The 27,400-nt window shown below is 42.8% G+C and overlaps 1 protein-coding gene across 10 annotated transcripts in view; it reads left to right on the top strand.

Moving 5' to 3' along the window:
* Positions 1-27,400, top strand: part of Ryr3 (ryanodine receptor 3) — a 494,693-nt gene that overhangs the window by 218,740 nt on the left and 248,553 nt on the right. For all 10 annotated transcript variants that reach the window (XM_074065580.1, XM_074065577.1, XM_074065585.1 and 7 more), the window contains exons 10-16: positions 59-215; positions 11,112-11,285; positions 15,363-15,484; positions 20,686-20,854; positions 22,163-22,298; positions 24,119-24,214; positions 24,941-25,059. In XM_074065580.1, coding sequence (XP_073921681.1) covers positions 59-215; positions 11,112-11,285; positions 15,363-15,484; positions 20,686-20,854; positions 22,163-22,298; positions 24,119-24,214; positions 24,941-25,059 — 973 coding nt within the window. The remainder of the gene's footprint in view (positions 1-58; positions 216-11,111; positions 11,286-15,362; positions 15,485-20,685; positions 20,855-22,162; positions 22,299-24,118; positions 24,215-24,940; positions 25,060-27,400) is intronic.

Here is a 27,400-nt window from a genome sequence, read left to right as displayed (position 1 = left end):
CACAGAGAAAATGTTGAAAAGAACTTACTTTCATCTAAACAAATCTTCTGTCCATCAGCTGGAGCAGCAGCAATGTCAGGTGGGGCCAGCCTTTCCGACTCCGGCATCTCACCACAGGCCACTACTTGGCCTTGACAGAGGACCAAGGCCTTCTTCTGCAAGACCGGGCAAAGTCAGACACCAAGTCCACAGCCTTCTCTTTCCGGGCATCCAAGGTAAAATGTAATGAGGTGGGCTTAGACCCTGGTCTAGTAGTGAATTCTGAAGCCTCCAGGTAGTGCTCTGACTGTAAAGAATGGAGACCGAACAAAGTGAAATTAGAATTAGACCTCTGATAATCACATTCTTCTCTTGAGTTGAGTCCTTGCAGGAATGTGTAACTTGGAATAAGAGTAAAAAAAGACTGGAAATCCCTAAAATCACATAGATAACATGAGTGGGCACTGCTGCTCAGAGACTGATGGAAAAATGCCATTGTTGTTCAAGACATGTTAAGTTGTTTTCAATAACTTGTAAGTTGTGTTTCACTCCTGTAAAACAATGGAGGTATGAGGGTCAGAGCGGCATGTATTTGAATCGTTATTAATACATGATAATTAATAATGATTCAGAAAAGTTATTTCAGAAAGATTCAGAGAAGGCATAATTCTGTCCTCTTCCTGCAGCTGTTCATGTTACATAAGGTTCCTGGTGTAACAAAGCTCCCTCATCCTCAGCTTTGTCCTGTCTACCACTAACCCTCCACTAACAGTGGATCCCAAGCTAGTTAGGTTAAATGTGTATTTCATATACTCATTAATAAGAAGTATAAAGTAAGGTTGGATTCTGCATGACTCCAAGCTGGATGTAGTTGGGTAGTCAGAATTGCATGCGGTAGCTAACTTCTGATGGACAGCTGGCTGCTCTGCTGTTCTGTGGTTCTGGAAAGGACCGTCGAAGCATAGAAAAGACCATGCACAGACATGTGCAGTATTCAGGAAGTCTGCACTTCTGAGAAGGCAGCTCAATAATCTCCTGTGGAAGCTTCATCTCTAGTTTCATTCTCCATTGATGTTTTCCAGAAATAGACTTTGATTTGTGTTCTCAACACAATTTTGGTGAAGGGTTTTTGATGATTCTGTTCACGTAGGTACTTGGCTGCTGAGTCTTCTGTGGGGCATTACTGCTTCCCAAGCCTCAGAAAAGAACAGTCTTCCAGCATTTCTCTTTTTGAAGCAGGGGATAAACATCCTTCCCCTTTCTTTTTATGGTTCTATGCTTCTTTAAGGCAAGGAAACTCTTTGGCATAGCTTTTTTTTTTAATTCCCCTAAATTGCCCTACATTAAAATTTGGCTTTTTCCACATTCATATTTCAAACATTAAAAACTCTGGGCTTCCTGACCATCTCTTCCTAGAGTCCCCCTTAATGGCACCTTCTATCTACTACTCATCTGATGTCTTATTGGCTACTTGGCTTCTTTTTTGTTTTATTTTATTTTATTTTTACTTTTTGGCATTACAAGGGTTGGAATTCAAAAGCTTGTGCTTATTAGGAAGATGTTCTACCAACTGAGCCAAGACCCCAGCCCTTTCTGCTTTAGTTTTTAGTAAAGGTCTAACTTTTGCCTGTGGCTAGGGATCCTCCTACCTCTACCTCCCACATAGCTGGGATTATAGGCATGGACCACCCCATGCTCAACTTGATTTTCTGAGCACATCTCCTTTCTGGTGCCATAAGTAGTTTTAGGGGAAGTTTGTTTGTTTGCTTTTTAGATTCCCAGCACAAGAGAGATTTTAAATTCAAATTTATGCCGTCTTAGTAAACTTTTTGGCCTCTAGTAGGTAGTTAGTATAACATGATAAAAGAATCAAAGAAAAAAAGCAACAGAAAAGTTGTAAGAACAGAGGTAGGCAGCATCTCCCCTAAGAGATACCTGGGATGTAGGGTGGGGCATGAGAGCTGATGGAAGTAGGGACACAAAGTGGAAATAGAGAAATGACTCATCATGGCTGATGAGCAACAACGTACTTTTCTGAGAATACCATCCGGGCCCTTTCCTGAGCTCAGCACTCTACGTCTTTGTCCTCACCCAGTCGAGATGTGTTGGCAAAAAAGCAGTGACCCCAAGGTCTTTTCTGTATCTCTTGCAGTAGAGGAATCAAGCAGCTGCCAGAAACCTGGTCCCAGGAAACTTCCATTCCATTCCTTTCTTGGCTCAGCCACGTGGAGCATGGCTCAGCACTGTGTCATGGTCTCTGGGGGAAGCCAGAAAGGCTGCAAGCACCACAGGGTCCTTACAACACTCCCACCACCTGGCACCCCTTCTTGCCTCCATAGTTTATCTCCTCATTCCTTCCATTTTCATGCATAATATGGAGATAAGCAGTGATGACTGCAAAGTCATCCCAGTACCATGAAGGCCACCAGTATAGCAGAGCTGAAGGTAAATTTACCCTGCACACTTAACAGTGTGTTCTTTGGAGCCACTGTGTTTGAGGTCTTAAATAAGACTCAGCACACAGCACTCAGCCCAGTTACCTTCATTTCCATTTGAAAGACATAGAAATTAAAATTACTTAGGCCTCATGGCAGGGCACAAATGTCTGTGTTCCCACAGGAAACTGGGCTTCCTTGGGATGTCTTGTGGGAGAAGCATTTGGCATTTTAGTCTGTGAAACCATATGAAAATAGGAAGACCATGTTGGGAGCACACAGCTCTGCCACCCACCATCCATGTAGGCCTGGTTTCTCGGGACCTCCTCATGGCTCCTTAGCAATAAGCTCATTGCAGGCAATCTTCCTTTAATGTACACCAGTTCTTCCTCTCCATGAACAAAACTGGAGACCCCCCAAAACAGGTTTGAGATTCTAGTTTTCCACATTACAAGGACATAAGGTCATCTTGCCAATCCTGCCTGTCACGGGTGTTTGGCCACACAGTAAGCAGCAAGCAGTAGCCTGAGATAGCATTTTAGGATCTTGGTGGTGCAGGGCTTAGGGTCATCCTGTGGAAAGACAGAGAGAGGGACACAGTGAGCTGTGTTGTATGTGAACAGAGCGGGGGAGGAAGTGGGGTGTTCAGCTGACCCTCTCTGTATGCTAGCCAGTCTAGTAAACAGAAAGAGGCTCACAAGAGGAGCACTGTTTTGGCTTCAGTTGAACATTCCGAGAGGATGCTGGGATTGCTAGGCTGGAATCATTTGTGATGACAAGCTTCTCACCCTCCATTTTCGGTCAGGTCACATTACCCTGTGACAGCTATGACCCCTAATCCAGGGGCCACAGAACAGCTGCAGGTGCATGATAATTTAGTAAGCTGCCCTTACAAGGATGGTGACAGATGACCCTGGGGTCTCAGGTATGCCATAGATGGGAGTGTGAATCCAAGCACCAGTTGCAGTTACTGGTCTGGGCTTGGCCCAGGTGGAATCAAACTGAGGTCTTTGGGCAAGCTCTGAAGCGTGTAGGATAGTGAGTAGAATGTCACCTCAGTTAAGGCTCCTCCACCCCCACTCCAGCAAGAAGATGTAAATCAGACTGGAGGTCTGCAATGCATTGCTGCCACTAAAATGTAGCACCCCACCTTTATTCTGAAAAGAGTATAGTGTGAGGTACTTCACAGCTTCAGAATTGCCTAGATCTGGCCTTGACTCCCAGCTACTGTTTGTGAGACCCAGAAGACAACTTAAATCTATTTACACCTCATTTGGAGTCTATCATAAAGGATTAGTCCATATCTGACCCCTATCTGCCCTTGCACTGCAACTCTTAACATTTACTAAGGTTTCCTTGAACTCCATTATACTAAATATCTATCAGTCATTGAACAGGTTTATTTTTTCCTCACCATCAATCCATTCCTGTAAAGCCTCTTACCTCTCTGCACACCACATCTAGCAACTCCTTCTTGTCCTTCCAGACAAGTGTCAAGTGCAGCTTATGAGAGGAAGAAACCTCATTCATGCTTCTGCTACAGCCATCACCTCTTGACCAGGAGCTCCTGGAGGACAAGGACTGCACATAACCCCTGCCTGTCCTTGGGGGTTTTGTTTGTTTGTTTGATTTGCATCCCAGCACCTCCCACAGTGTGTGCCATGTAATGTCTGAATATGGTTTGCTGAAGGAATACAAAGATACATTCTTCAGCCACCAAAGTAGACTGAAATTCATTTCAGTTTAATCTCCATCTTCATAGAAATGTTCTATCATCATTGTGTGATCATTTTTGCTATCATAATCCTGTTCCTATACACATTCACTGAGAGATTCATTTCATTTTGAACATTTGAGTCAGATTTCTATGAATTTGATTTCACATCATTTTTCCATGGTCTTGACATTGCAGGGCCATTCCCTGTGCTTTGCCAGATAATGGGATTAATATTTACTCTGGCAGTGCTATTTAGATGTCATGTCTCAATGTTGGTTTACAGTTTCTCTCAGGAAATGGTGAATAACAATGTTAAAGTATACCTTATTACACATAGCCACTCTAAAAGTGCTTTAAAAATCTACTTTAAATGGCCATACTATAAGTCTTGACATGATTGAGATAGAATCTCAAATATTGCCTATTTCATTGTGTAAGGGCATAGAGCTATCACAGTTCCCAATTACAGGAATTTTTCCTCAATGCCAAGAACACTAAATTCAATTTAGGGAGCATTTATCAAATACCTGCTACATGCTAAACACTGGGTTCCTGGCTAAGCGTGACTTTTATGCACTCTTTGACCTCCGCACCCTTTGAGCCTGCAGAAATCCCACACAAGGAAGCAGCTGGGCCCATGGTGCATCAGTCTGCAGACACCTTGGTGCTAAAGCAATGCTGTTTTGCCTGCACCCTCAGGAGTCATCCTCTAGGGAGAGAGAGGGCATGGAGCAATTGAGGGAAGGGTAAAGGAGAAAGCATGGACAGTGAGATCAAAATACCTGGAGACAACAGAACTTACTGCTGTTTTACTTTAAATAAAACAGACAAAGGATTTTTAAGTTTCAAACTGATGTGCTTCCCCTGGTCCTTGTTGTTCAAAGTGGCCCAGTCAGGAAAACCATGGGCCATGACATGGAAGAAACCTATATTTGGACCCTGGCTCTGAATTTGCAGTTCAGCCTTAATGTCTCATTTTGTAAAATGGATAAAGGAAGATAAAGTAGTATTTCTTGAAGGATTATCATCAGGATTGAGTGAAATCAAGGGGGTGACCTGTGAGGCTATTTCCTTATCCACAAAACGGGAGTTTTGTTGCCAATCTTGAGGTGGCTATACAGAGATTAAATGAGAAATGTGGAGAAAAAGTGACTTCTGTCCAGAAAATGTACCTTCCCCAATGGGGCAGACTCTGCTCCCCAGCATGGTTGGGCAACAGAAGCCTGCCTTGTCCTCTCCCCTAACAGAGGCTTTGCAGTCAGCACCAGAGCCCACCAGGCTCCTGGCAGTGCCTTGCAGTATGGGATGTTTTCTTAAGGCAATACTAAGGTTTCAGACTGTAGATGAGAAATTTTTAAGGGAACTGTATTGGTGTAGAAATACACCCAAAGGTAATTCCTCAAGGTTTCACCAGATACATGGGAAGGACTTGGAGAACCAGGACTTTCCTGAAGGTTCACATCAGCATCCATGAATGAGCCCCATCTTCCTCTCTTTTCCTATGAAACTTTTGGGTGCTTGTAGCCTATTTTGGAAAGTTATTTTCTTGACTTCTATGGACACAAGCACTTTAATTGCATTAAATAACAACAGATTTCACACTAATAAGCATGAATTTGAACATACTATCTTCCAGATACCATCCTGCATACTATTGCTATAACTCCCAAGTCAACCATCTCTATCCAGATTTCTTCTGAGCCCACCATGCATGTTGCTGGTTACTCTTAACTGCAACCATGGAGTCACAGTGACTTTCCATTACCTAGATTAGCTATCCCAAAAATATCCACACAATTATGGGGGAGGGATGCTGCATTAAACAGGGTTCAATAGACTGTTTTGGCTGCTGTTGTTATTTGCTTTTTATTGTAGGACTAATAAGAGTCTATAATGTTGTAGGATCCTCTTTGACTCTTAGAAGAAGATACAATATTCATCTAAAGTCTTTTCCCACAAAATTCTGTTAACATTGTGAATTTGAGGAACATGAACCTATTGTATGGAATTTTCAACCCTTCATTTTTATCCAAGTCCTCTCTAGATTTTTTTTCATAAAACAATAGTACATTTTAAACTTTTTCATTATTAATAGTCTTTAAACAACTAAAATATCGATATAGCTATTTACTTAACTATGGTAATGACAAAGCAATTCAAATAATTGTATGGCAAATGGGCTTTGGAATTACACCCAATTTGGGATTCTACTTCATAACTTGCTAGCTGTGTGGCTTTGAGCAAGCAAGTTGCTGCAACTCTGCGAGTCTTGGTTTTATCATCTTTGAGGTAAGGTAATAGCACAGTAGGACCATTGAAAGGTTTGGAGGAAATGTTTATACAGCACTGTGGATATTGTGTGTCACATATAGGTCCTTGGTAAGTTCATGTGGTAGTATTGTCATTGTAACATCTTAGCATAATACCCAGCTCAAGATAGGCACTGGGCAGATACTAGTCCTGGTCTTCCTCTTTGTCCTTCAAACTTACATCAATATGGAGAGGGGCAACTTGATCATCTCAGCCAAATGCAAACATGGTAGTGATGACATGCTCCTGAGCAGCTCCTTAATTGGCTGTCTCTGGAGACAGAGGATAATGATTATTGTCCTTCAACACCCATTAGGCCAAGTTATCTATTCCTTTTCAGAATCAGTTCATTACCTAGCCAAGCTGGTGCAGAAAAACAGATACACAAATGGAATGCCTATAAAACAATAAAACAAGGGCAAATAAATTATTTACAACCTATTTCAAGCAAATCACTGTGCAGAATACAATGAGAAATTCCAATTCTGACCTTTGAGAGTTTTCAATCTAGCAGAGGGAGCCAATGTATCAGCAAAGGTTTCATACATATTTTAAAATGTAGGTTTTATTATTACTTAGGCATGATGAAGCCAACATATCAGGAGATGGATTGACTTTGAAAAGATGGTTTGTTGCTTACAGTCCAAGGAGGAGGTGTAAGCCACGTCACATGGGACCCACTTGAGGAAGTGTCTGGCTCTATCGGGAGGCAGAGGGAGAAAGGGGGAATGTAAGAAAGAATCCTGTGTGGTTCCCATGAGAATGAATGGGCATGGCAGAGCAGGCAGGTTCAGGTAGATGAGTGGAGTGACTTCAGCAGACTCTGGAACATCAGGGTTGTGAGTAGCCATCTGGTATGTGGTCCTGGTGGTTAGCCTGAGGGGCTGACCTCTATCAAGGAAGTGGCTGACTTCTGCTCACTTGGATTAGTTGACTTGCAGGTGAAAGGTATGCTTATAGGTAAGGCTTTCACTGTTCTTAGGAGTTGGCTGGCCCTAGGAAAGGCAGTCCCTGCAGGGTCCATAAGCCACAAGACTGGGACAAATGAAGGTCTGGATGGGTGGGATATAGCTTTTTGTTCTTTAATATGATGGTTAGTCACATGCTGTCATGGAAGGCAACACCAGAGCTGCTCTGAAAAGCAAAGTCTCTATTCTCACAAGCCTTTGCAGCAGGAGGCATGGCAGGCCACACGGAGCCACATGGAAAAGCCCAACACTGAGTGGGAATGGAGGAACAGAGCACAGGAGGGCTAGGCAGCCATCTTTATTGGACTTTCTGTGGCAAGCCAGGGTAAACAGTCTAGGTTCCACTAGTTGGAATGATTTCAGTGGGCTTTGTGCTGTCAAGAGTATAGGTTACTTTATGACTGACTTTGGGATGGTGAAGGCAGAGGAGGAATACTGCTTCCTAAGGCATATAGACCAGTTAGAGGGGTCTGATTCTAGGTTATTTAGTTTTCATATCACAGGGAATCCTCTGAGCCCTTTGTCTAAAATTAGGGTTGTCCAAGGAAGGGCAGTCTCTTTCTACTCAGAAAAAAATTTAAAGATGTCAAAAAAATCAAAATATACAAAAATATTAAAATATAAACAATACCAATGTAAAGATGAAGAGGGAACTTCAAGCACTGTTGTCAATAAAGTCCCAAAGAAAGGGCACATTTGTTGTGTCAAATTAGCCTTTACTGGGGCTGTAGATCAGTAGGGTGGTGCTAACCATGCATGGAAAGGCCCTGGGTTCAATCCCAAGCACTGAGGGAAAGAAAGAAAACAGTGTTCACAGTCCAATTTGGTTAGAGCATGTGATAAAAGAATTTTAGAAATGAGAATTATGTTCTACAAGAACTTCAAAGTTGTTGAAAGGAAGTGGTTGTTTTAGCTCTATTCTTTAGAAAGTTTCCATTTCTCGCAATAGGGTGACTGCACCTGGGGCCATATTCAAGAAAAAACTGATAGGAGCATTAGCTGATGCTCAAATCAGAAAGAAATCAGCAATCGCCATCAACCAAGACGAGCCTTTCTCTAGCCAACCTCTTCCGTTTCCTCACCCATTGATCATTGTTCTGTGAGGTTGAGTTGCTTTTAGTATTTGTCGACTTGCCTTGCATATTTTTGTTGTTTTTGTTGTTACTGTTGTTCTTTTAAACAAGAAGTGTCTGTTGCCACAGAACTTAGGAAGATGCTGCTGTTTCATAAAGGCAAAGATACTCAGAGACTCACTGTTCTATAGAGAATAAGGATCATTTATTTCAGTGACTCTAATAAATGAATCCTAGTACATATATTGTTTTAGGAAAGAAATATTTAAATCATTGAAGAGTGAGAAAACCATATTCATTGGTAGCTTGGAAATAAGCATCATTTTAGCCAGGACGTATCAAACGTGCATGTAATTACTCATATTTAACAGAGATCATTTGTATTATTTGATTTTGTTGTATTGGCAACAATATTAGAGAACAGGCTACAGATAAAAATTTGGACATCTTATAAGCTATTTTACTGGTTTCACTATCTGTAGAGCTGTGGTTTTTCTGAAATAAAAACTAGGTACCTAATGTTCTGTATAATAAATGCATTCTTGACCAATGGCCTACAAAGGAAGCTCTAATATGTCAAATTCCACTTTTCCATCAGCTTATGTTGTAAAATCAGAAATCTATTTCTCTCAATGTGTTCATTTTGAGAAATAATGTTAAGCAATCCCGCCAATGTTTCAGCATTTTTTAAAAGATTTTTCTTATAAAGTATTAATACTGTTCAGAATGGTCCTTTGAATGTCTATAAAATAATTTTCCTTTTATGAAAGTCTGAAGGGAAAGAAATAACTGAAATATAAAATTAATACATGTGAAATAAAAATTACTCAACTCTATATATTTATTACCCTACTATATGTTCATTATGTCGCTGGTAGGTGCTGAATTCTCCTTATTAAGAGTCCAAAATTAATTTCCCTGATTCCTTTCATAACCTCAAGAATAAAAATGTCATACAAACAAATTCATTTACATTATGATGTGCTCTTTGCTCAATAGAGGAATGAGAGAATGCCAGTGAGACAGCAGGAGGTAATAACTCTCCCTTCAGAGAAGGTGACATTTGAGCAGGATATTGAAGGTCAAGTAGGGTTAGTGTCATGGGTAAGACACAGAATCTAGAGGTAGACTTCTTGACTTAAATCCTGGCATTATCTTTGAGTGACCTTGGGAAAGTTACTTCCTTCATTTTTCTTAACTCTTGAATGGGGACAATATTAGTGGCAGATCCGAGGCTTTGTTATAAAGAACTGATACCTGTACATGTAAAGAACTTAGAGCTCTGCCTTGAGCAAGGCCAGGGCTCAATCCATGTGCTGCTATATTTCCATCACTGAGGATGAGAGAGATGTTATCACAAGCTGGGGAGCAGCATGTCATATTTTTTATCCTTCAAAAAAAATCAAAATGCTGCCTAGCTAATGGCTTTTACAAATAAGTGATTTAATACAAGATGTAGAAAAGAAATATGAATAGAGTAGAGCCATTCGGAATTGAGACAAGATCCCTGATTGATGAAGAGGAGAGCAAAGTTACTGTGCATTAGGCACCTAATTCATGACATATTCTTGTGACAGGCACTTCAGGTTGTCACAGAGTGCTTACCTAATGCCCAGTAAGTCCCTTGTCCATACTGGAGAATAGGTAGTGAAATAGGGACCACTGAAGAATGAACCAATTGACCACATCACACTACTAAGACTGCCCTATGTTAGCTTTCCTTTGCTGTGACAGAATGCCTGAGCAAAATCAACTCAAAGGGGGAAAGATTTATTTTGGCTCATAGTTTCCAAGGTTTCAGTTCATGGTCAGCTGGCTCCATTGCTTTGGAGCTATCTTAGCAGAAACCTCATGACAGGTAACATATGGCATAAGAGGCTGCTCACCTCATGGCAGTCAGGAAGCAAAATGAGCAGGGACCAGAGTCCCAGGATCCCCTTCTAGAGTACACCCCCAGTAGCCTGACTTCCTCCCACTAGGCCCTACCTCTTAAGTGTTTCAGCACCTTCAACTAGCACCATAGACTGGCAAACAGTGCTTAAACACATGGCCTTGGGGGACATTTAATATCCAAACCACAGCACAGTCCATACAAGCTAATTATGCAGATCACTGTATTATCTTAAAGTAGCAGTGCTCCAGGCCTAGTCAGGGAGGCTCCTTTCCCTGTTGACTGTTATTATGATATATCCATCAGATGTTAACAGATATGTTTAAAACCCTGGGTTAAGGCACTTATGTAGATAACCATTAAAATTATGGAAGATACCAATTTTTGAAAATGAGTTAAGACCAAGTTTAGGGTTACTTAAGATATCTAAGTTAGGGTGAGGAAGATAGAAAATATAATGGAGAAAAACATAAAACCAGAGAAGAATAGAGAGCCTTACCACACTTCCTTTCCCCACGGATTTAAATAATTACTGAAGTGGTCAAAACTTGAAATCTGTTGATTTTATAATTAACAGTAGATAAGGGAAGCAAGCCTTTCTAAAATCGTGGCACATCATGATTATTTTGGTAATCGCTTTTTTGGCTTATACAGATTCTGCACAAGTGATTTCTTTTATATATTGAGTTCCCACTTAATCAGGTATGCCTATGCTTCTTTCTTTTTTGTGTGAAATAGGAAATCAAGGAGAAATTGGATTCCAGTCACAAGCGAGATATAGAAGGCATGGGAGTTCCGGAAATCAAGTATGGAGATTCTGTCTGCTTTGTCCAGCATGTAGCAAGTGGTCTATGGGTCACCTACAAAGCACAAGATGCCAAAACATCCCGCCTAGGACCTCTGAAAAGAAAGGTAAAGGGTCAGAAAGCCTGTCTACAATTGCATTGCACTGAGTTGGAAGTAACTGGGCTATAGAGGTGAATCTGAGATCAGGCGGACATGGCTATGTTTTACCTCTTCCTGCTGTGAGAGTCATTCCGTGATAGACAAAGCATAGTTCCTCCGGTACATCAGTCTAGCTTGGTTACTTTGGCCCCATATTCAATTAAAAAAAGAAAACAGCTCACTACATGGCAAGTCTGTGACAAGGGAGCAGGATTTGTTTAACTTTCTCTAAAACCTGATCTCAGTGACTTAGTTTTACTGTTTGAGAACTAGCCACATCATTGCTCCCTTCATTTAAGTGGATAATGGGGTTATGCAATTCTCATCATGTGGAGACTGAATGGAATCTCTACAGAGAAAATGCAGATTGCACAATAGCAAACCCACAGGAACCAATATGCAGAAAGATGTGACTTTTTTCTGCATTAACAGAAATTACCATATCTTCATGGTCCATCACATGTAGCATCTTTTTTACCAGAAAGTCAATTTCTGTAATAGTGTTTCTTTTGATAGGAACAGAGAGTGGATGACAAGGGCATGATCTTTTATTTATTGGAAAACTCTTTCAAAATATGGGTTTGGATAATCAAAATGTCTCAGAATACAGTTCTAGGAGGCCCTGTATGCTGTCGTTTGCCTACTATGGTAACAAATGTGTTTCTCTGAATGCTGGCCTTTTTAAGAGAGTATGTGGGAAACAAACTATAAAGTAATATGTTATCCTTGTGTAAAGCAAAGCACACCAGGAAAATATCCAGAAAGGAGAAAATGAAATTAGGAAGAGGAGAGATATAATAGAATAAGCAAGGGGCCAGACTAATTCAACCTTTCTGCTTAAAAGAACTACAGAGGCTAGATAAAATGCAAAAAACACTTTGAAGATTCCACCAACCAAGACACCCTGGACATGAGCACTAATGATCACACACAGAACATAAATGCACCAAGGTCAACCCACCTTCATCTTTGATTTGCAGGATAGGGGATGGGGTCTTGTGTTAACTTCACTGTGCTGGAGATACAGATTACATACCACATCGGTGTACTGGTTACTTTTGCATTGCTGTAACCAAAATACCTGAGAGAACAACTTTAATGAGGAAAAGTTTATTTTTTTTCTCAGTTTCAAAGGGTTCAGTCCATGTATGCCTGGCCCCATGTACTTAGGCAGATCATCATGGTGGCGGGAGCATGTGGTAGAGTTGCATCTTCACCTCATGGCAGACAGAAAGCAGAGAGAGGGAATACAGGAAGGGGCCAGGGTAAGATACAGGCCCAAAGGACCCATCCCCAGTGTCTTCCTTCCTTCCACTAGGTCCCATCTCCCAGTTTCTACAATGTCCCAAAATGCTGCCACCAGCTGGGAACCAAGTATTCAGTGCAAACCTTTAGAGGGGGGAATACTTCATATCCAAATCCTAACAGTCAACCTGTGTGCTTCTGGGACTTAAGGGGCCAAGATTCCAGAATGGAGGAAACTAGAGTAAATGTGCCTGACATTTGATATGTAATGCCCCTGAGGATCCTAAGCCAATCACACATGGAGTGTGAAACCAAGACAGCCAGTAGAAGACTGAAAGAAGCTGCCGCTATAATTGAGAGCTGTCAAACAGACGTTGACAGTGTGACAGTCCTGAAGAGACAGAAGTGGGAGCCCACAATCTCCCAAATTGGGATGGTCCTGGAAGATAAAGTAGGCTTTCAGCTGAGTTCCAAAGGGAATGCACCCCAGGAATAGCTACAACCTGGAAAGAGGGCAAATTGAAAATGATGCCAAACCCATCCTCCACCAGCCTATCAGAATCCTCAACAGAGTGCAGCAATACCACTGACAGCCTCTATAGTTTTTCAAACCTACTAAGGCAATGGATTTTGAGTGTGACTCTGGGTAGGCAGGGAATACTCCATGGGCTCTGTCCATGTGGAATGATCCCAGCTTGTTTTATTTTGCGTTTCCCTGCCTGTAGACCTATCTAACTGCTAGAATGTGTGTGAATTTGAGAGAGACACTTTACGATGTCCTAATGCTTCATTTGATGGAGAGTTCTCCCTCTAAAATACAAACCTGTGTAAAGCAAATCTATGTAAAGCATTTTATGAAATGAACAAAATCAAGGGAGAACAAACACAATGAAGACATGTATGAAGGGTAGCTCACTTTGCAGGTAGCACTCTTTCCCTTCCCTCTTCCCTTGGGTTGTGGGATTCCTTCAACAAGAGAAAGGATCCTAGGAATTGGCCTGCTGAGATCAATGGGCACAGAATAACTGCATTCTGACAACCATGTTTCCCCAGTTCTCATCACTTTCTTGTTTGGCCAGTTTGAATGTATTACCTGAACAAGCAAAAACCTAAGGATTTTGGTCCTTAGGGACCAAGTATCTAGGACTGATGCCAAAGTAAACAGTGAGTGTTTTGCTGAATCTAAGTGCAGCATTGTTAAACAGTTGCTGCGAAGTTTGACAAAGGAATGTTTCCCAAGAGTTGGTGAGTCCAGTGGTGAGGGCACCAGGTTAATGCCTAAGCAGCATGCAGAGAAGGAAGAGAAAGTCTTTAAAGTGAGCACAAACCTTCTCAAGCCTGTACTCTATTTCCTGTGTGAATTCATTGTATCAGGACTAAAAATAAGGAAGAGATTTTCATGTGAAAGGGAAAATAGGTGTTTCTTTATGCTATGAAAAATGCTTTTCTAAGATTAGTTTGAGAAGAATTAATTTAGAATGTAACACATATGTACAGGAAAGCAATGCAAGTAAACTCCCTGTATAGCTGGCCTTATCTCAACTAGCAAAAACCCTTGGTCCTTCCTATTACTGCTTATACTCTCTCTTCAACAAAATTAGAGATAAGGGCAAAATAGTTTCTGCCTGGTAGCGAGGGGGTAGGGAGGGAGAGGGAGGGGGCTGGGGGGTAAGGGAGGGGGCGGGGGGAAGGGGGGAGAAATAACCCAAACATTGTATGCACATATGAATAAAAGAAATTGAAAAAATGCTTTTCTAGAGATACTTTCTGGAGCTGTGTGTTTAGATGATATTGACACACAGACTGACTTCCAGGACCAACTATGGACTCTCTTCACTTCCACCAAGAAGAAACCAGACCAAGTCCTGGGTTTGACCCTGACTTGAGCCAGGGTTGAGCCATCCACTTAATATCTGCACATACTTTACAATTTTAAGGGAAAAAGCTACTGACCTCCACACCAGAAGCTGCTAGCCCACTCAAAACTTGTATTATGATGTCCTTGTTGATCAATAAGTGTGCTTAGTTTGTTGATAACTGATCAAAGGTCAGTAATATACTGGAGCACCTATTATATTCCAGGGACCATTCCAAGTAATTTCCATGTGAATTACCTGACCCTCCAAACAACACTCTACCATAAATCCATTTTCAGATTGTGAAATTGAAGCAAAGAGAGGTTAAGTAACTTGCCCAAAGTCACACTGCTGGTAAGTGGCACTGCAGAATTAAAGCTGTGAGCTAACCCCAGAGCTCATGCATTGAAATCCACTCTCCAGCCTCCATGAGAAGCAAACTCCTGTCTTGAGCTGCTTTCCCCAGTCTTGCTGTTAGTTAATTCAGTGCAGCTGTCCTTCAGAAGAGAAATCTAACCCTAATCCCAGGACAGAGTTTTGCCTTAAATTGTTCTTTCCTAATTTATATTTGCAGGGAAAGGCTCTGAACAAAGTGACTTTTTCCATCTCTAAGGGTAAAGTTTTACGTTAATTTTAAGAGAAAACTTATTATAAAGTGTGTTTTCACCCTTTCAAATTGGCCATCTAGGCCCAAGGAATTTATTGTAACTCATACTATAGTGGCACATAAAATTCCATTTCCATCAAAGCACCATGTCTCAGGAATGAGTCATATGTCAGTAATAGGGCATATGGGTGAAATAATTTTGTTAATGTCCCATTTTCAAAATGGACCCAGGGGAGTTTAGTTAGGAAAAGCAGTAAGAAGGAAACACTGCAGAAGACAAGTGCCCAGCTGTGAAGCACTGTGTAACCTGGACCTGGTTCTCTTGGCCTGTGGTAGGTCATCCTCCATCAGGAAGGCCACATGGATGATGGGCTGACACTGCAGAGATGCCAGCGGGAGGAGTCCCAGGCTGCCCGGATCATCAGAAACACAACAGCCCTATTCAGCCAGTTCCTCAGGTATGGAAGCACCTCCCCACTCTTCCCAGCAGTTTTTACCCTGAGGCCTTCCAACCCTATTCACCCACTTCCTTGTTCATACTGTGAGTATTTTCAGGAAATAACTAAACACCAGGAATTTTACCAGAGAATGCTTATATCTCCCACATCACTGACCTTGCACCAGCTTCACTCTGCCCAAGCCCCATTGCTTACTCAGGTTGGTGCAATGAATAGCTGCATGAAAATTAAGTGAAATGAATGAGTGCTTTATGTTCCTGAGGGAAAGAGAGAAGAGAACCTTTCTGCTCCCTCTGTGCTTCCTAGAAAGGGTTTCTGTATCATTCAGAGTTGTCACTATGATTTGGGTCAAAGTAGATTTATAGTGGAAGCTTTAAGTTACACAGCCATGGCTGGAACTTAATCCCACCAGAGCCTGAACAGTGCTGCCAACACAGAGTTCAGGGTTGTTTTCACCAGTTACTGTCAGGAACTGATTCTCTTGGGAACAGTGCAGCGCTTCAAGCCATTCTTACCTTGTAGGAAAATATCTTGAAAGCCAAGAGGGTATAAATCCCATGTGTGAATTGGCATGAAAAGAGAACTGTAAAAAAATCTCCTGCAGTTGCAGCATTGTGGCCGAGGACTCTGTATAAATCGGAGTGTGGGTTAAGTGCTGTTGTAGTGCAGAGTCAGTCTTGTCTCAGTGGTAATAAAGAATAGGAAAATAGGCAGCCCAGCTTCTTCCACCGTTCTGCATTAGGATTCCCACAGATTCCAAAAGTGCATCCCTAGACTAGCACAGCAGCCTCACCACACAATACCAGTCACAAATATCTTATTAACGATGTCTAAAGTCTGTCCCGAGAAAAGAGTGAATGGCAAGCATTGCATTGGTTAAAACTTCATCAGCCTCACTTCCAAGTGGCTGAGAAATCTGTCTCTGGCTGGTCTGCTGTGAATCAGTGTAATGTGGAGTCCTGTAGGTAAACTGGAGGGAGGAGAGTTATCAGAGTACTTCTGCCAAATGAGGAAGCTAAGACCTGAAGTCATAACCCTTTGCTTACTTTGGCCCTGCTGCTGGTTTTCTGTGACCCCTGTGCAAAAATGTTCTCTGTTCTATGTCTCACTACTTCTGTAACCTACTCCCTTTCTCCAAAGAAAGGCTTTGAGAGCGAATTGTTTGGTACAGATTGCCTGCAAATGCATGTTAATCGTATGGTCTCAATTAGCTCCAAGATGACCACCCTCGAGATAGATGGTTTTATTGACCTGGCCCCCAATTCTCCCACCTCTGCCCTTAAATCTTTTGTTAAAGTCAGTGGTTCCTACCTCACAGATATTACAAAATCAGCTCAAAATGGATCAAAGATCAAAATAGAACTAGAATAATAAAACATGTAGAAAACATCAGTTAAAAATTTCATAACCTAGACTTACTCCATGGTTTCTTAAATATGATATCCAAAGCAAGTGTCACAAAATAAATAAATAAATTGAACTTTGCCAAAATTTAAAAAGGATTTTGCTGCAAAGCATGCTGTCAAGTAAGTGAAGACAATTCACATAATGGAATGACGTACTTGGAAATCATGTTCCTGAGAAGGGATTTGTATCTAGAATAAAAAACTCTAACACTCAATGATGGGGAAATTCTTAATTCTTCCAACCACTACAGGGTGTTTGAGAAGGAAGGAGGACTAATGAAAACTAAACCAATGCAGCAGGGTGGGGGCTGCAAAAGCCACAGCACTTGGATTTTGCAGGAGCTAGGAAGTGAAGGAGGAGGAGGAAAAAATAATTTGGAATAGACTCTTCTCTTGCATCTCTTGAGAAACCCAAAGCACATGCCATGTACAAATGGCAAGCAGGAGTGGTGGCCTTCTGGGGAAGCAAATTAAGTTTAAAGGAATATGGAAAGAACAAGAAGTTAAAATTCCCCATGTTTTCTCCTCGCCTCTGTAAGTTGCTGGGAATGGCACAGTAGGACAAATAAACAGTGTGGTATGTTAAGAAGTCTTAGAAAGTCAACAAATAAAAGAAACTGTCAGATGTTCTTCTAAGTTTAACATCAAGAGAGGAACAGAGCCAGGCACCAGTGGCTCACACCTGTAATGCTAGTTACTCAGGAGGCAGAGATCAGGAGGATTGCAGTTCAAAGCCAGCCCCAGGCAAATAGTTTGCAAGATTCTGTCTCAACATCGATCTACCATTTGATCCAGCAATACCACTCTTGGGGATATACCCAAAAGACTGTGACACAGGTTACTCCAAAGGCACCTGCACACCCATGTTTATTGCGGCACTATTCACAATAGCCAAGTTATGGAAACAGCCAAGATGCCCCACCACTGACGAATGGATTAAGAAAATGTGGTATCTATACACAATGGAATTTTATGCAACCATGAAGAAGAACGAAATGTTATCATTCGCTGGTAAATGGATGGGATTGGAGAACATCATTCTGAGTGAGGTTAGCCTGGCCCAAAAGACCAAAAATCGTATGTTCTCCCTCATATGTGGACATTAGATCAAGGGCAAACACAACAATGGGATTAGACTATGAGCACATGATAAAAGCGAGAGCACACAAGGAAGGGGTGAGGATAGGTAAGACACCTAAAAAACTAGCTAGCATTTGTTGCCCTTAACGCAGAGAAACTAAAGCAGATACCTTAAAAGCAACTGAGGCCAATAGGAAAAAGGGAACAGGTACTAGAGAAAAGGTTAGATCAAAAAGAATTAACCTAGAAGGTAACACCCACGCACAGGAAATCAATGTGAGTCAATGCCCTGTATAGCTATCCTTATCTCAACCAGCAAAAACCCTTGTCCCTTCCTGTTATTGCTTATACTCTCTCTACAACAAAATTAGAAATAAGGGCAAAATAGTTTCTGCTGGGTATTGAGGGTGGGGGGAGAGGGAGGGGGCGGAGTGGGTGGTAAGGGAGGGGGTGGGGGCAGGGGGGAGAAATGAACCAAGCCTTGTATGCACATATGAATAATAAAAGAAAAATGAAAAAAAAAAGATTCTGTCTCGAAAAAACCCATTACATGCACAAAAACAGGGTGAGGGGGGCTGGGGGAGTGACTCAATGTGTAGGCCCTGAGTTCAAACCCCAGTACCATGAAAAATAAAAAAAGGAACTGTACCTAAATAATTATGTTACGGTAATGGTGTGCCAAATATTCAGAATCACCTGGGATCTCACTTGAATTTGACAAAGGAATTGCCAAAGATTCAAGGATGTAATGCATCAGTGGATGGAGGGGTTGGAGAAGGCTGGGGTGGGATAGATGCCAGCTGCAGTTAGCTTTGCAGTTAGTTCTGAGTTGAGGCTTTATCTGGTCCCCGTCCATCTTCATCTTCTGAGGTTCTAGAGTGGAACGTGAGCACCATGTGGCTGTTCAGAGAACACATCCACACTCACCACTGTAGCTTGTGCTAGCGTGTTGCACACTCTTTTCTTAAGGAACGGCAGATGATCTCAGTCTAGTGGAGGACTTAATTACATCAGTGTCTTTTCTGGGGACAAGATGAAGTGACCCAGTGTTGAAAACCCATAGAACAAATTTAGACCTGAAGGCCCTGGCAGTGGGAGTATGTATGCCTGTCCTATTTCCCAGGGCAAAGCTGAAGCACAAGAGGTTTAGAAGTGGCCCAAATATCACACAGTTGACGACAGCGACAAGACTGAACTCTGAGGCCTCAGCCTCCATATGCTTCACATACTACTGCTTCAAACTACAAAATGCCTATAAACCTGCTTTCATTGTTCACTGTCACAGAAAGAACTACTCCTAACCAGGCTCCTTGTAGTAAACTCAAAATTAAAAAATAAATAAACTGGGCATGGTGGCCACACCTATAACCCAGCACTCAGGAGGCTGAGGCAGGCTGCTTAGTGAGTTCCAGGCCAGCCTCAGCTATAAAGTGAGAGTCTGTCTCAAAACTAAAAGTGTATCCACTCCTTCATAAGCCCAGAAGTTGGAAGTCCCACTGGATTGAGTTTGTGTTCCCAAGCCTCCCTCCCACATCTCGTGGCACCATGGGCCCTTTTCCCCTCCTCCCCAGCTGTGCTTGTTCAGTTGTTTCCCTCAAGCACTCTGGGAACTTACCCCATGCCACATTCTGCCAGGAGTTGAGTACAGACTGGTGACAATTACCTCCTGATTGTAATAAGCTAACAGTCCACTGGAATTCTCCCCTCATGAAAGGTGCTTGGCACTTTTTATACAAAATTGGAATTATCACCACTCCCCTCCATGTTTTCAGAGCTTATTCAGAGCGTTGCTTTAAGGCCTAGAGGTGGTCTTTCTAGTTATGTGTCCAGATTAATACACAACGGCAGCTGACTGACCAAATGCCCTGTAAATGCAAAGCAGAACTCATTAGAAATTGACCACCAAGAAGCTCTGGTGCTATTGGCACATGCAGCCAGTTCCCAATCGCTGGGGCTGTGGATGCCTTTCTACAGGACTGAGGCAGAGAGGAATGATGCTGAGAGGAAGGGAGACACTAATGGGGGGCGGAGTTCTGCAGAGAGAGTGGGGGGTACAGGTTGAGGAGGAGCATCAGAAGAAGGCACACAGAGAGCAGAGGAGACATCCAAATGAGGTGAGGGAAAGCTGGTGTGTGCATGCACATAGAAACACAAAGACAAAAGCACATGCAAATATATCAGGAGACACACTGACAGAGGGAGCGACCTGGGGATGAAAGCCCTTCCAGCATGACATTTAGTCTGTGCCAAAACGGTGTCAGAGTGGAAAAGAAGTATGGGTTCTTAAGTTTGTTATTTTACAAGAGGACATGGCAGACAACCAGGGGTAATGGAAGAAAGCCATCTGCTTCACAGAGAAGTCACCATCTTAGTAACCACAGTTGAAATCCCCTCTTTGGATTTCAAAGAGGGGATTAAAAATTATTAGATGATGGGTGTGGGTAGATCACAGCAACTTTAACAGGATAAGTTATAAATAGAAAATAAATGTGAAAAGGAATTGTTTCCCTTGTTTATGAAATAGCTATAGAATCAAGTCTGAATTTCGTCTTGTGTTGGTGGTTGGTTGGCCAACTTCATTTTGGAGTTGTTGCAATGACGGCCCCAGGAAGCAGTTTGCTGCCCAGTGTGGGACTGGAGGAGCAAGGGGGATGGAGGCTGTCAGGGCCCCACTGGAGGTTGGTGCTTGAGCCAGGTCTTCTCGTGGTGTTTTAGTGGAAACAACCGTACAGCTGCCCCTGTCACCCTCCCGATAGAAGAGATCCTGCAGACCCTACGGGACTTGATTGCCTACTTCCAGCCCCCAGAGGAGGAGATGCGGCATGAAGACAAGCAGAACAAGCTCCGCTCCCTCAAGAACAGACAGAACCTTTTCAAGGAAGAGGTGAGTCAAAGGGGTGGGGACGAGGTCGTCTCTACATCCTGGGCTCAAATGTCCTCATGACTCTAGCCAAGCCTTGCCCCTGTGCATGTGCATGGTTATGAACAAGTTGAGGAGTGAGAGATGCAGAGGCTGGAAGACAAGGGTCACTGCCATGCCCCTGCTTACATTAGCAAGGTTGGCACTTCAAGCCAGTCAGGTCTTAAACTTCAGTGCCACGTGTCCACCCAAAATCCACTTTGAGCATTACAGCATGTGATGCAGGCTGACCACAGCATTTGGCTGTTCTTCCCAAGTTTTGGGAGACACCAGAATTACCTAAGAAACCTGCTTGAGAAATACAAATGCCAGATTCTGCTGCATCTGAAATGCCTGAAAAACTGAATGATACGGATGACACAGGTCTAATGTTAGAACCCGAGCATTGGATCGCTGGGGTATAACCTGGATGGGGGAAAGCAAGGAGTCTGACAAGACCCAGGCCCCATTATGGCTTCACTCCTGCTGTGTGACCTCAGGCAACTCACAAGCCTTGTCTAAACTTGGATTTGATGAGCTGGAGCTAACACCATGGTGGACCTCTGCAGCTTTCAATGCCCGAGCACACAGCTTGTCCCTTACACATTTCCAGACTTAGTGGTGTGCATTCCTATCTGCTCAGTCCTCTGGTCCAAGCCAGCTAGGGCATTCTGTATGCCTTAGCATGTAGGCTACTAACACTGTGCTTACCGTCTCCTCGCACTCTACAAGCGTAGTCGGCACAGATGTTTCTATTGTATTGTAAGTTAGCAAAAAAAGTGGTTGAAAATCCTCTTTAGGTTTTACTGTCTCTAAACCCCGCTTCGGGGGCGGGGGGCAGGACGAGGAACTAAGCATGGTTGTTTTGTGCATCTGAATGGAATTTCTCCAACTTCTTTAAGATTTAAGAGAAAAATGGGAACTATATCCAGAGCTGTTTCTGAGTGAGTCAGAATTACTTCACAGCAGACAGAAGGCAGGCTTTGTGACACTTATTCATGCTCTCTTTTCTTCAGTATGTCCTTGGATTGGGTTAAGCACAGCACGTGGGGACAAACCTGTCAGAAGAGACCGCTGACTCACTCCCCAAATGGATGCTATTTAGGTCTCTGAGGCATAAAAATGCATATTTTGTTTTTAGGTGGAAAAAACCCCAGTCCAACTGGCACCGTGAATGTCTATTTGCATATTAGCACCATGGGCCTTTAAAGGTTGAATGGATGGGGAGGGAAGGAACAGGGGCTCCTGCCTTCTTCTCAGGAATGTCTGCTTTCCCTCACCTCTCCTCTTCAGGGAATGCTGGCCCTGGTGTTGAACTGCATTGACCGCTTAAATATCTACAACAGCGTGGCCCACTTTGCAGGGATTGCCAGGGAAGAGAGCGGCATGGCCTGGAAAGAAGTTCTAAACCTCCTGTACAAGCTACTGGGTAGGTGTGCCTGCTGTGCCCTCTCCTGGGAGACCTCCAAGGGCATACAGGATTCCCCTGCGACAACCCACAATGTCACCCAGAGTGCTCTGGTTAACCATCTGATACTAACTCCACCATTCATGGTTAACCAACACCTTATTGTGCTTTCTAAATCAGGGCAGAAGTCAGCAACAAATGGAAGCAGAGGGTGACCCCTTGTGCCAAAACTACATGTAAGGCCCTGATAGTCACCTCCTCTGGACCTCAGCTCCTTACTTTTAAAATGAGGGAACAAGATCTGAGCATGTTTAGAGTCTGCAAGGATACCAGCTGTAGTGCAGGGTTTTTGGTCTCTAAATTCTGTGCCCTTTTGTTTGTCCACTTCAGTTGGTCATGACCTGGCATCTACTTCATTTAGTGAAATGATAAAGGCAGCACCCACTTTTCCTCTCACAAGCCTGGGTGTGAGGTGCTGTCCTGGTGCCTGCCTTGGCAAGTTCCATGCCAAGGCCTTGGCCACCAGTCTCTCAGAGAGAGGCGGTCTGTGCAGGATGGCCATAGCAGTTGCTCAGGAACTGTGACAAAGAAGCCCTTCAGGGCTTCACTCTGAGCTGTGTATCCCTCTGCAAGTCCCTGGAAGGTTCATGGGGTTTGAGGAGAACCCTGGGAGTCAGTCTGGGCCTGTTCTTTATGTTGTAATCAGGCTGATGGGGTTGTTTCTGTACTGTGTGACCTTGTAGGGTCTCTTCAAACCCTAGTGCTGTGTAGTGACACAGCTCACACTTTGAAGTTGTTACAGCAGTGGCTAGCACTTACGGAGCTCTGTGTGCATGCTGTGCCATACTGTTTCAGTCCCCAGGGCAACACTTTGAAGTGTAGTTACTGTTCTCTCTGATGAAGATGCTCATTGCCCAAGGTCACACAGCTAGTCAGTGACAGAGCTGTGGCCTAAGCCAGCAGTCTACTCCAGCATGCTCATGCTTCTCTCCCGTGCTGCAGCCAACCTGAGAAGTGGCTGAGTTGCTCAGACTGCATTCCTCCTCACTGACACCACATTCTTCCAGATTGGCATTTGCTATTTTGCTTCAGGAGGGCAGGTGGTGTGGTCTAGATGATAGAACATCCTCTCCCTCTCCCTGCAATGTCATCTGCCAGTGGTTTTTCAAGTAGGAGCAGGTATCAGAGTCTGCTGGAGGACTGAGAACAACATAGGTAGAAGGCCCTGTCCCAAGGTTCCACTTCAGCAGATCTGGAGTGAGGCCCAACAATGTGAGCTTACAGCAGATTCTCGGGGATGCTGATTGCCTAGTCCAGTGACCACACTTGAGAACACTGTTTCATGGTGATAGCCTTGAGACATTTTGCAGTCACATATTGTTATTATGTATCTATTAGTTTAACCACCTTTCCAGCAGCATTCATAGGGAAGCCCCCCTTAGCAGTAAAGAAGTCTCTAGCTAGACTTAAGAGGACGTTACGAGAGGCATAGTTCTTAAGTCAGAAACCAAGCAGGTATTAAATTATTACCACTCTCTGAAGTAATTTTATTAATTTATGTATTTATTGCCTTTACCCCCAACTTGAAAGAAGAGAATCTGTCTCTTCTGCCCTGATCTTGGTTCCCAGAAATCCTTTGTGCCTGGTACATAGCAGATTCTCTGGAAATATTTGTTGAGTGAATGCTAGATTGTTACTCTTGTAAATACAGAAATAGAATTGTATCAAAGGACTCCTCTTGTTTTTCAGTTCCATTTAGCTTCTGAGCAGGGGATGTATTCAACGACTTTCCTTGTTCATATGCCCTTGACTTACATGATCAAACCTTCCCTTGTTTGCAGCGGCTCTCATTCGTGGAAACAGAAACAACTGTGCGCAATTCTCCAATAATCTTGATTGGCTAATCAGTAAATTGGACAGACTAGAATCTTCCTCAGGTAAGAACTGACAGAAAACTATACCTAGAAAAGATTATTTTGAATCTTTCTCACTGGGTTGCCAACAATGACTTCAGCAACTTCCTGACACATATCCTTCCCACTTTTATCTGATGCTCTAAACCCAACTTATTCAGTCCTTTTTTTCTTGCATTTTTCAGTTTGTACCTTCATCTGCACTCCCTGGGTCCTTCAACTCCACCCCCAACTCAGTGACCCTGGTCTCCTAACTTTTACTGTCCTTCTGTTCTAACCCTCTTTCAACATTGCCTGGTTAGAAACAGAATTGAAAGATGGTTCTTAGAAAAATTCTTATTCTGAGAATATAGAATACTTCCTAAGTTATTTGAATGACCTTTAAAGTTGCACTAACATGGACAACTGCTTTTATATCTATATTTAATGAAGTATTGTTTGGTGTGCTCAAATTAAGAGTTCCTTCTGTAAATTTTGACAAACACAGGTCATATCTTTGTCCAGGAGGAGGGAAATGAGGTTAGTGCTGAATTAAACTTACCTCTAAATTACAGACTGCTTGGCCCTTAGGGGTTCCTGAAGTCTACCAGACGTGATTGAATCTCTCTTCTGGCTGGGAATATTTAATAGAAGTCAAAGAATTGATGCTGTTCTGTACCCTTAGCACAATCTTTTCACTCTCAAATTTCTAAGTGACAGTCAGTTCTTCAGGTTACTTAATGTTCAAATGATTTTGTGGCATGCATGCAGGTATTTTGGAGGTTTTGCACTGCATCTTGATTGAAAGCCCAGAAGCCTTAAATCTGATCACTGAGAGTCACATCAAGTCCATCATCTCCCTGTTGGATAAGCACGGGCGGAACCACAAGGTGGGTGTGGGAAGATGGAGAGCAAGCCCCCGTGGTGATTGGAGTTTCTGGCTTTTCCCTCCCTCGCACTAATGACCATCATATCTTACTGAGAGCATGATGTCTGGTCTTTTTCTTGACTTTAGGAAACAGATTCTGAAAGACCTTCCTTGCCTACAAACACAATCCAAGACAGACAGCCACACAGGTGCCACCATCACTGTTAGCTCTTAAAACAAAGCTCATTGTGGGGCCTTCAGCAGGGCCCTTATGAGGACAACTGCACAAGACCAACTTCCACCATAGGGTCTCAGAGCTTAGTAGGAAAACCCCTAATACTAAGTTATACAGAAGTCAGATTAAAAATAGCATAGGAAGCCTTGGTAACCTGCTTTATTATTAAATGAAATCAGATTTAATGCATCAAACCAAGCCAAGTGAAAGAAACTCTCCATCAGTGAAGACCAAAGCCACTGATCTTTCCATTGGATAGAAAACAGCTGTGTGACTTTAAGTCTCATCTCGATTATTTCATCTATAAAACTGGGGCAGTACCCCCACCCTAAGATGAACTGCTGTATCAATTTTTTAAGTTATCTTATACTTCCAACACCTCTATTTTTATGAAATTGTCTCTCTAAGACCCAATAGCCTATGGAGAAAGTCTATAAATATGGTGTGTTTCATCCTGGCCTCTCTCATCTGCATCATGAGGGAGATGTACTAACTTGCTTGTCAGGCAAGGTTGAGGGTGCAGTCCAAGAGCCTGCCTTGGCATGAGGGAAGGTGGCTGTGCTTCTGCAGCTTGGCCACTGGCCCTTTCTCTGCCATTGTTTGGAGAAACTGCGTATTTGACAGACATCTCAGAGAGTCCAGGAGAATGACCCCTTAGAGCATTGATTACATGAGATGCAGCATTCTTAGGGAGCAGAAAAGCTACAGTCCTCAGCATCTGTGAAATTGCTGGGCAAAGAAGGGAAAGAAATATATGTGATCCATAACTGCTTTCTCAAACACAGTAAATCAAAAGTCAGCATTAAGCCCCAGCCTCCATCTAGATTTTCTGTGTTCCGGTATGTTCCTTCCTGTCTGCAAAGTGTAATAAGAATTATTGCTAAGCCATGAGTAACACAGGACATGAGCCATGATCCATGCACAGATGTCACAGAAGCCCTTTGAAGGAAAAGTACCCCAGGGGTATTGTGAAGATACCACACAATGCATTTCATAGATACCCAGTTTTCTTTTGGCCTCTTTCAACCAAAAGCCTCCAAGTATTGAGATGATGTCATTCAGTGGCAATGGACCACTAGTCTTCTCATTCCACAACTGAAAAAACAGGCCTAGTGATCAGAAGTACTTTGCTAGAAATCAGTTCCTGAGCTGCTAAGTTACCCAAGTGTACTAGCAGAAGAGCTTTGAATCTTCTGGAGCTAGGGCGCTGTTTAAGAATCAGGCTCTTATCTTGGAATGTAAGAGTCTACTCAAGGATACCCCTTTTTATCTTTTAATGGATTTGGGGGTAAAAGCTGGTTGGCCATGAATTCATATCATCCTGTAGAGGTTAATCAGTTGGGTAGTTTTTCTTTTCAAAGAGAACCTAGGCTCAAATCATCTCCAATATCTTTGTGGTAGTTTTGCAAAAAGTGTGCTGAGTATACAACAGACTTAGTCATGGCTTGGAAAATGCCACCAAAATGTTTTGCAATCCAAGCTGCTGTGTTTTCTGCAGTCCTATTTTCAGGAGTCCCTGACCCATTCACATAGCTTTCCATGATGAGAAAAGGATATGCAGAATTCCAGAACCACAAGGGATCTCAGAAGTTCTCTGACAGCAACAATGATGCTGGTGACCTTTGTTTTGCACGTAGCCAATTGTGGGTACCATGCTAGTGTTTGAGTGCACCCTCTCTGGTCTTCAGCCTGCCCCTCTAAGATAGCATCATTATTTCCATTCGACAGAGGCAGAAGAAGACCAGGACATAAGCCATTGACATCAAGGAATTTTCTAGGGGCCACACAGCTCATTAATGACAGGTTGGGACCATAAGTTTAATATCTTTCCACAAACTGAAGTCTGTAAGCATGTTCTTAAGAGTCTAAATATCCTGAAGGTATGTTCAGTCATGTTTTCATAATTATCTAAATACCAAAGTACTCGAAGTAGAAAGTCTGCAGTTAGAAGGCATTTTCATGAGTTTAGCATTTCTCAGACTGAAGCTTGAGGGCCCCTCCCCCATCATTCGTGGAGGTGGTCTTTAGAGTTGTGACATTTTACCCTAAAAAGGGCTTGTACATTTTGTAGATTTCAGCCCTTTCTCCCATGTCACCTGCATCACATGCTTTGAATCAAGACTATACA

The sequence above is a fragment of the Castor canadensis genome, chromosome 2 (assembly GCF_047511655.1).
Source record: "Castor canadensis chromosome 2, mCasCan1.hap1v2, whole genome shotgun sequence".
Taxonomy (NCBI): domain Eukaryota; kingdom Metazoa; phylum Chordata; class Mammalia; order Rodentia; family Castoridae; genus Castor; species Castor canadensis.
The sequence above is the reverse complement of the archived record's forward strand: the minus strand, read 5'-3'. Positions and strand labels throughout refer to the sequence as shown.